This window comes from Triplophysa rosa, unplaced genomic scaffold (assembly GCF_024868665.1).
Source record: "Triplophysa rosa unplaced genomic scaffold, Trosa_1v2 scaffold2_ERROPOS18016585+, whole genome shotgun sequence".
Taxonomy (NCBI): Eukaryota; Metazoa; Chordata; class Actinopteri; order Cypriniformes; family Nemacheilidae; genus Triplophysa; species Triplophysa rosa.
In genome coordinates this window covers 10417-21290 of record NW_026634320.1, presented here as the reverse complement: position 1 = coordinate 21290, position 10874 = coordinate 10417, and the positions used below count along the sequence as shown (strand labels likewise).

Genomic DNA, 10874 nt, shown 5'->3' with positions numbered 1-10874 from the left:
CAACTGTGGCTCAGTGGTTAGAGCATGGCGCTAGCAACATCAACGCCATGGGTTCGATCCCAGGGGATTGCACATAGTCAGAAACAAATGTAGGCTATAATACAATGCAACATAAGTCGCTTTGGATAAAAGCGTCTACCAAAATGAATAAATGTAAATGTCAGAAATAGTTACTAGGGACGAGATGTAGCCTACAAACCCCCGGGCCGGGTAGTGGAATCATGGAATGGCTTTGGCCATGCAGTTTTACAACCAATGATGGCTTGAATTATCCACTTGAGCCCAGGCTCATCATATAATACTATATTTAAATGGCATTGTGTCTATTTCATTGTCACTTCATCGGTCTGTAGGCCTGCTGAAAATATTACAATGATTTGCGGATGTTAACTGTGTGTGAACTGTACCAGAACGTGTCAGATTTACAGCCTGCAGGACATGCTGTGCATATATGTGGCCCTGCCAGTGAAAACCCAGCTAAAGTAATCTTTTTTGGTGATTTGCTGTTTTAATCGTACCGTACGTAATGAAAAACATTATTAGAAGTTATAACCTTGATATCATTAATACTGACTGAGTAAGGCCATGTCAAAGATTAAAATCATAGTGAAATTATTAGTTGAAATTAAAATATTATATATATATATATATATANNGGTAGCCGGCTGCGTACTAGTGGTTACGCGTGATATCGTAGAACTGTAGGCTTTGCTTGGGAATTTAGCCTGGTTATCAAAGGCATTGTCACATATCACAGTTTGTGTCACCTTTTTTACGTGTGTTTCGGAAATTTGTGTAGCATCATGTCAATGATGCACTTGGAATATGGATGGTGAAATGTCAAACAAATGATTGTGTTAAAATATTATGTTGATGTGTTCTTGATATTTTCTGATCAAACACAAAACACGTACAGGATAAACACCAAAGTTACTAATATTTTTTGTTATAGTTAAGTAATTTCGTTGTGCTCTTAGCAAATTTCGAAAAAAGATCACGAGAAAGATTTTGATAACGGAAATACATTGTATTTCATAGTTTTATATTTTTTTCCCTTTCGGGTTAATTTGCAGCGGCTCGCTTAGAAGGCACAACTGTTCTGATGTTTTGAGACATAAAACAGCAGATTTTTTTGTTTATATCAAAATACTATTCCGCTAACTTTTGACTGTGTTTTTGACGATAAAGCTCTAAATGATGACAGTTCTGAGGCTATTCTGTTTTACAAATAATGACATAAAAACTACTACAACCAGTTATTTTCCTTCTCTCTTGCAAAAAAAGATATGGGGAATATACTGGTAAACATAATACAAGATATAAATAAAATAAAAAACAGCGCACGCACGCACACGCATACACATGAGCTACTATCTAACAATATTTCTGTCAAATTAAAAAATATATTGTTTCTACTTGCATTTATTTGCAGAAAATGAAAACTGGAGAAACTTGTGAAAATAACAGAAATGATGCTTTGTATTTTTTCAGACCTCAAATACTGCAAAGAAAACAAGTTTAACTTTCAAGAAATACAACCGTCATATTACTACATTTAGGAAAAGTTCAGAAATATATATTTTTATGTTTTTATGTGATAACCTGAATTTCTATTACAGTTTTCATGTGTCTTGTTATGCTGTCAGTCTTTCACGTTGCTATTGGACTCTTGAGGTTTGATTTTGTAGAAATTCAACAAAAACTGGACTGGAACGGCCACAATAAATCTAGAAATGCTGATATGAAATGGAAATGGTTATTATTTTTTTCCGCGGCTGTATATTAATTGATTTTTATTTATTGACAGTTAATATGTATGCACGTATGAAGAGCTTATTTCCAAAATGAGATAACTCCGTTTTAAAACTTTTCAAAAATCATGTTTTTATTATGTTGTCATGTTTTAATGTGTTTTATTGTTTTGGTTAGCTGTATTTTTTTAGTTATTACAAAATCAAAACAAACCAACTGCAGTTTGGAATGGGAATGCACAAAAAAAAAACATGATTTTTGAAAATGTTCTCAAGGAGTTTCTCAATTTGGAAATAAACTCTTCATATATACAATAGGTTTAACAGCATTACGCAAATAAAATATACATTTATAACACCCTCTATAAAGTTGATATATAGTAGGTACATAAACTTTTAGAAGTCCTTAAAAATAACCTCCTATTTTACATCGCACATTTGGCTTTATTATTCCATTTTTTTTTTTGTTCCGTAACGGCATACGTGCTGTGTGGAAGTCTAGTGATGTCAACAGTCCGACGCTTTACTCGAGAAAGATGTAAATGGTAACAATTGTAAATCATTTGTGCTCGGAAACCTCAGATGGACCTTCAGAGAACCCTGTCATCCCACCGCGAGGAACTCCAGGACACCTTATGTATAAACCGAAAGAGCTAATAGTCAATGTGTCTGTTTGATGAATGATAAATTCGGCTTTATTCAACAAGGCTTTAAAGCTTACAATTTATCAGACGAGATGTAGTAATTTTCCTTAATATTTAGAAAACTAGGCTAAATATTTATTTAGATCGGACCACTTAAATATACATTAGGCTACGTTAAACTGCAGATTTAACAGATCTTTAAGCCTTGTTGACAGAAAAAAAGACACGTTATACTTATAGCCTAATTTGTGTTCATACATTTCAACCGTAACGAATTTTGTAAAATAGCCTATAAGTAAAATATGTTGGTTTAAATAATGTGTTGGTACGTCACGAATGGCATGAAAGATATATAAATGATCAGAATTCATTAATTATTCATTTAATTGAACAAGATTAATAATAAGTTTTATATCAGCACATATTATTCTGCAAAAGTAATGTCGTTATAAACCGAATGATTTATGAATGCACATAGAATGCCCGTCTCAAACGTTTGCATTTCCTCGATTGACAAACTAGGATAGCTGAGATCATAAAGACTATATTTATAAATATATATCAACAAAATTGAAACAGAGCCGCAGAAAAAAAGAAGACACTATTCCAAAATTTCAATCAGCATCTCTATGTGTATTGTGGTCATTCCAGTCCAGTATTTGTTGAATTTCATCAAAATCATACCTCAGGAGTGACATAAAGTCATCCAAAAGCAACGTGAAAGACTGACAGCATGACAAGACACATGAAAAAAATCCAGATTATCACATAGAAAATAATGTTTGAACTTTTCCTAATTACAAATAGAAATTTGACTGTTGTATTGCTTGAAAGTGAATATTAACTTGTTTTCTTTGCAGTATTTGAGGCCTAAAAATACACAGCATATTTTCTGTTATTTTGACCTGTTTCCCCAGTTTTCATTTTCTGCAAATAAATGCAAATAGAAACAATATATGTTTTTATTAGTAGTAATATTAGTAGTTCACAGGATAAAATAAAAATGATAATTTTACTTAAAACACACAAAAAGTCAATTTTAAAATCAGAAAAACGATCTCTGAAATGGTCTCTTAATTTTCTGTATATAATAAATTCAGAAAAAAAGAAAATAATTTTAAAATGGTCCCCTCCTTATTTTTTTATTTAAAAATTATCTTTAGCTTTTCTGAATTAATTATTGTGTTGTAATGTGTTGAGGTGAAATTATCATTTTTGTTTATGTGAACTCGTAACAATATTTAAAATAAAACATTGTTTATTTGCATAAAATGAAATTTGGAGAAACAGGTGAAAATAACAGAACATATGCTCTGTATTTTTTCAAACCTCAAATAGCCTACCACAAAGAAAACAAGTTCAGATTCAAGCAAAGCAACAGTAATATTTGTACATGTATTTAAAAAAAGTAAAAAAAATGTATGTGATAACCTGGAATTTGATCAAAGTGTTCATGTCATGCTGTCAGAATTTCACATTGCTGTTGGATGACAGACACCGGACTGGAATGGCCACATACATCTAGAAATGATTATTACATGAAAATGAAATGGTCTTTTATTTTTTCCGCGGATATATATACATAGATACTAAACTTGAGTGGGTAATTAATTATCAAAGAGCGGGCAGCAGCGAGTGCAGTTTGTAGGCGTGTTTGCGGCCATTTTTGTTAACGATTTTGCTGCATTCACTCACAAAAATAAAGTTTTGATAGGCTATATTAACGGTTGTAAATTTACAAAATATCTTAATGGAACATGATCTTTACCTAATATCCTAATGATTTTTTGCATAAAAGACAAATCTGTAATTTTGTCCCATACAATGTTTTGTGTGCTTTTGCCATAAATATGTCTGTGCTAAGACTGGTTTTGTAGTCCATACGTCACATATTATTAAAAGTCGTATTTTTATTAGTTTATTACAATGGCGAAAGTGTTAGGCCTACTCGTCATTTTATTCCTTTAAAAATATCACGACATTCATGTTCTTATAATTTTACATTGTAGCTTAACACTGTAATAAAACACTACATATAAATAAATAAATAAATATTTTCTTTGTTTCGCAAGGGTTTGTAATCAAGCAGTAAAATGACGGTAGCTGATCAAGCATGCTTTCAAGGAACAAACCACACTGACCCAACATTAATCCAGTTACTTCAATATGCAAAAGGAATCACATTACAACTCATAAACTTTCTTTTTAATGAACTGGAAACAAGAGCGGACATAAAAAATGTGTTGTGTTCTCCTTCCTAAAGCTGCTCCAAATTAATCATTCAGCTCAGCCAAGCAATATATAACTAAACAAACAAGCGATGCAATGCTGAAGTAAGGTCTGCTCTCAGACGGGTTTTCTGCTGTAAAATCATCACAGAGCTGCACGCGAGCTGATTGTGCAGTTAGTAGGAAACAAAGCATGCGCATTAGCATCTGCAGTATGTCGCAGACAACATAAATAACCCGCATGAATCACCGGAGGATCACTCAGTTCTAATCATCACCACAGAATCATTGTATTTACAGAATGCTTATTTATAGCACAGAATGAAAACAAAAAGGCAATTTGGAAGTCAGTGTTAGTGTATACATTCTCGAAAATATAGAGAAAAATAAAAATCAAGATCGTTTTCAACTTAAGCAATCAACATTTTATTTATAAAGCACCTTCAAAGCCACAGAGTTAAGTGCTGTACCATACCTAATACAATAGAAAATAGAAAAAAAGAAGAGAAAATAACAATGTAAAAAAAAATGGTATAGTAATAAAGGTGTAAAACATTTGAGTTAAAATGATAAGTGGCAAATAGTGATAGAAGTGTTTTAAGAATTATGCTTTAGGTCAGTCTCAGTTTGCAGTCTTTCACTTTTCACAATTACGCATCGTTATCGATAGTGGAAACAGAAGTGAAGAGATGTAATACAATTTTCTCAAAACAACAACAAGGTTTCACAAGTCTGCCTGAACATTAACGGTAAACTAAATTGGCTTGCTGTCTCAGGAGAAGCTCTGTCCCGAGTCTCAGTGGAGGAAGGGTTTCTCGTCGGCTGCCGAAATATGGTTGGAAAATGATTGACGGGATTGTATGATGAAGCAGAATCTACACTTCGAACTTATTGTCATTATGACTATGAACCTTGATTTAACTTCGGTTTAGATCACTCTTGATGCAATCCACACAATGTATTACAATTAAATGAAATTTTAAAGGGATAGGTTCACCAAAAATCTAAATTCTGTCATCTTTCAAAATCTGTATGTGACTCTTTCGTCAGGGGAACACAAAAAAAGATATTTTGAGAAATGTCTCAGTGATTTAGTGTATGTATAATGGAAGTCAATGGGGTTCAGTGTTGTTTGATTATCAACATCTTTCAAAAAATATTCGTATGTGTTCCACAGAAGAAAGAAACTCATAGGGTGAATAAATGATTGTCATTTATGGGTGAACTATCACTTTAAGTCCCATCTTCGTGTTTTGTGACTGGATAATGAATTAGGCCTACAGGTTAATGAACACTTTCAGTACAGATATCAGCACAGAATGAACTGTTCATACACAACACATTCTTGCCAGGGGCGGAGTAGGCAAATGCTAGGGACGCCTCCGATCCCTAGGAGCCAAAATGAGTGAAGATCTTAATTATAATTCATCATCTTAACAAGTTATTAATTATTATGTCACCTAGTGTGATCTGTGCAGCTAATCTCACTCCCAGACTACAGTTTATGTTCCTTGCTCTTTATTACTCGCGGGAATAGTTCGTTATTTTGTCTGTCTTCTGTGTTTTCACCCTTTTCGTGTTTTCACCCTTTTCTTGTTTTAACAGGTACAACTTTAATTGTTTTGCTTATAGTCAATGTTTCATGTACAGCTGCTTTGTAACAATAAAAATTGTAAAAAAATAAAAAAAAAGCGCTATATAAATAAAGTTGAGTCGAGTTATTTTCGCGCAAGGCAAATTTCTCGCCCGAGTTGAAATTTTTCAACTTGCACGGAAGACGCGATTTACGCAAGTTCGCAGCCGGTTTCGCGTCATTCACATCGCCTGCCTTGCGTCTATTTCTTTGCATTGACTTTGTATGTAATTTACTTGCACAAATGACTTAATTCGCGTATAAAACCTTATTAGTGTCTGTGACCTCGTGGTTAGAGCGTCTGCTTCCCGTTTTGTACTTCTCGCTGGTTAGAAGTCGAACCCTCTCGGAGTAGGTTCAGGTAGGATCGGTTTCACATGTCAGCCACATGTGCAAACACATTGTTATTTTCAAACAATGAGAAGGTAATTAGAAACATTTTTATTACAAATATATGTAGTTGTTATTTATTTACTTCCTATTTATGTTAATCACAATTAATTTTATATTAAAATAAATGTGAATTTTGCTTAAAAAAAATCATCTTTATTTATTAATTCATTTATTTTGTATAGGAGGGGCGCAATCTTAAATCTAGCCTAGGGCACCAACAGAGGCTGAGCCGGCCCTGATTCTTGCCTTCAAACACGGCAGGACATTCACATGAGTCTGTGTGTGAGTGTGTGTGTGCGTGTGTTTTTATATGTTCATGGGGACCTAAACCTGAATGCACAGTGGCGGCCGGTCAATAGGGGGCGCTGGGGCGCCGCCCCCTTAAAGTTATCCAGAGAAGAAAGCTACTTTAATATGCCAACAATAAGTTTAATACATATCGCAAATTAATAACGTAATAAAATAATTTAATCGTACTATTCCACCGTTAGTCATATTATCATTTATTAAAAAATCAAAAAATCAAAATTGTATTTTGTTCATACGTGTGTGGAGCGCCGGACAAACGAGTGTGTATGTAGGCACGAACATTTTTGAAAAGCATGTGATTTGAGGCTGAGCTCTAATTGGCTTGTTTCAAATCGTCCTTGGGGCACAGCACTCTGCGCCCCAAACCCTCCCACTTTTGTTGTAAGCGAATCAATATTGTTTTTATATTTTTGGCCTCATGTGATTGGACCGTTCTTAACGCCTCTCATTACCGCTCAGCAGATTGTCATTTGACTGACAGGTACTGATTAACGTGGAAGCAAGCGAAATTATCTCGAGATGAAAGAAAATTCGGTTTTATCTTTACAAGAATACACGTTCCAAAGGCGTTCAGATGAAGAAAAAAAACGGATCAAGGAGCTTGGACCAGATCGACCCAACTTGCAAATTCAGCAGCAGTCAAGTGATCGCGGTCGATCTTACACTCGGTGCTTTTCCGGCACTTATGGAAAACGGAGTTGGCTAGCTGGATGCGATGTAAGTCATGCCTTTTATTGTTTTCCCTGTTTGCTGTTTCAAAGTCTTGGCACCGAAACGTTGTGGACAACAACAGGGGTTTGCGATTTAAAACATCTCTCTGATAAGTGCAAGCAACATGAAAGTAGCCGCAGCCATCTTGACAACGCTATGAGGCTTCAGTTTTTTGGGAAGCTTAGCATTGCTGAACAGCTAGATGAAGGCTACAGGATTGGCATTAGAAGGCACAATGAAGAGGTCACAAAAAATCGACACATCCTGTCTAGAATAATAGACTGTGTAAAATTTTGTGGCGCATTTGAGCTGGCTTTGCGTGGCCACAATGAGAGCGAGAGCTCAGATAACCCCGGGATATTCCGTGGCTTGGTCGACTTTGTTGCTTCTCTTGATGGAGTTTTGAAAGAGCACCTCGAGAATGCCTCTGTGTTTAAGGGAACTTCGAAAACCGTGCAGAACGAGCTGTTGGACTGTATGTTGTCTGTTATGAGGGAACACATAATCCAAGAAGCACAAAACAGCGATTTTCTATCAATCCAGGCCGACGAGACCACCGATATTGCCACACAGTGCCAACTTGTGCTTGTGCTGCGCTACATTGATGGCAAAAGCAACGTACAGGAGAGGTTTTTTGCTTTTATTCATCTGCATTCAACTACAGCTGATTCCATCGCTACAGCACTAAAAGAGCATCTTACTGTCATCCTTCCAGAGGATCAGAAGAGTAAACTCATCTCCCAAGCGTATGATGGAGCCAGCGTGATGAGAGGTGCCACTGCAGGTGTTCAAAGGAAGATTCAAGATGTGTACCCAAATGCCCATTACATCCACTGCTATGCTCATCAGCTCAATCTAATAATGCAAAAGGCCACTTCTCACATACCCAAAGTTAAAATTTTTTTTCTAACCTTGGAGGATTTGCCAGCTTTTTTTCAAGATCACCCAAGCGCACAGATGTTCTTGATAAAGTAGTTGCCCATAGACTACCAACATCAAGCAGTGTTAGATGGAACTTCCACAGCCGTGCCATCAATACAGTGTTTGAGCACAGAGAGGGCCTCATTCGCTGTTTTGAAACTATTCGAGACTCAGGTGACTTTGACCCTGTTACCACCAGAGAGGCAGGAGGCTTTGCCATGCTGCTGGAGGATCAGGATTTTAATTTTTTTCTGCAACTTTTCCACAACATCATGCCACACGTGGACATCCTCTATGCCAAACTCCAGAAGAAGGACATAGATTCAGTCCACATTAAGGGGAGCATCCAGCAGTTCCAGCAGGACATACAGAAGATCAGGTAGCAGCTGTATTCCTTCTTTTGAATTTGTTATCATTATTATTGTTATTAGTCATACATTTTCTTAATCCTTTGCAGAAATTCTCTCCATTCTCTGGTTAACCAAAGCAGTGAAGGAGCTTCTCAACCAAAGAGGCGGCGGTTGCTTAGTCCAGACGTCCATGAACGGATTGCAACAGAGGTAAGTTTATTGTAGTCCTTGTTACTCTGCAGTTTTTCATAGAAAAGCTATCAAAGGAAGCTATCAAAAAGAAAGTAAATATTAACAACAAGTTAAACGGCATGGTTTCATTTACCCTCTTTGGGTACTAAATGTGTTCTCATGTCTTTGAGTTTATAATTTTTTTGCTTAAATATTGTAGCAAAGAGTAGATCCTTTGATATTGGGCTTTATTAAACTTTATGAAACTATACTACATTTATTTGCAATGCATATTTTACTACAAGTCAATCTATTTAACCATTTTCATAGTCTTTAAATTGTGATCTAAATAGATTTGTTATTCTTAGGTTTCCTCTAGTGGTGTGCCCTCTTTATCTGATTGATATGAAAATGGCTGATAATAAAAAAATGCTATTAGCGCCCTAAGCATCAGAAGTTCATGAAACTTGGCATGTTTGTCTAGTCCATATGTATGAAGTTTGGATAAATCAGGGATTCAAACACTGAAACTGGTCTCCGTCTCTCTATGACTTACAACTGATCATGTTGCAGTTGAAATTGACATTTTGTCATCACTACATCATTTTTGTTTTTGTCCTTCACTCTGTAGGTCTGTGACACCATACTCCAACACACCATGGAACGGTTCTGCTTCACAAGCCACCTCGTTAGTGCCACCCTGCTGCAAGCAGACAGGTTTGAACAGTACACAGTGGCGTTTCCTGAAGATGCACTGAGTAGGACTTTGAAGGCCTATCCAGTGCTCAATGGGAGTAAGCTAGAGACAGAGCTTAGTCTCATCTACTACAAGGAAGAGTTCAGAACCTGTTGTGGTGCTGTGGACCTACTGCAGCTGTTTAAGGAGAACAATCTTGAAGAAGTCTTTTCAGAGACTGTCACTCTCCTAAAGATCCTCATCACCACACCCATGACCACAGCAGAGGCTGAGAGGTGTTTCTCAACTTTGAAAAGAGTTAAGACTTTTCTGAGAAATAGCATGACCCAGGAGAGACTAAATGCATTGGCCATGCTGTCAATGGAGAAGAGAATGGTGACTGAGATCATTGACTTTAACCAGAAGGTCATTGAGAAATTTGCAAGTCAGAAAGAAAGGAGAGCAAAATTTATTTTCAAATAGTGTTAATGGCCAATGATTAGGTAACTATAGTGTGTTGTTTTTTTTTTGAATGATTACCTTGATTACTTCATTACTGATAATAAACCCACATTCAATTCAAATTCACTGATTCATAGTACATTTATTTGCATGTATTAACATTGACTGTAATAATGATACATCACCTGATTAATGGCTATTTATAGTCCTGCATTACTGACAGTTGTTGTTTGCGCCCCCCCCAAATATTTTTAGCACCAGCCTCCACTGATGCACACCAATTCATGGGGACTCGTGTCACTGTGGGGACCAAAATTGAGGTCCTCATGGGCACAAAAGCTTATAAATTGTACAGAGCGATAATTTTTGAAAATCTAAAAATGCAAAAAGCTTTCTACGATCTTTAGGTTTAGGGGATAAAATATATAGTTTGTACAGTATACAACTCATTATGCCATGTCCCCACATAGATAATAAACCATACACGCGTGTGTGTGCGCGAGTGAAATTTGAGCAGTGATTTCCTGTGAACAACGTTGGTCAGCTGGAGATTCAGCATCCAGGGCCGAGCACATGCCGGGTGTTTCTGATGAATCATACACGGATGTGGGTGATGACAGAGGTT

The 10874-nt window shown here is 36.1% G+C and overlaps 1 protein-coding gene across 1 annotated transcript; it reads left to right on the top strand.

Moving 5' to 3' along the window:
• The first annotated feature begins 8808 nt into the window (after window positions 1–8808).
• LOC130550385 (uncharacterized) lies at window positions 8809–10484 on the top strand. The gene is made up of 3 exons (XM_057327838.1): window positions 8809–8969; window positions 9048–9150; window positions 9743–10484. The coding sequence occupies exons 1-3, from the start codon at window positions 8809–8811 to the stop codon at window positions 10268–10270; spliced, it is 792 nt and encodes a 263-aa protein (XP_057183821.1). The 3' UTR covers window positions 10271–10484.
• The last annotated feature ends 390 nt before the right edge of the window (window positions 10485–10874 follow it).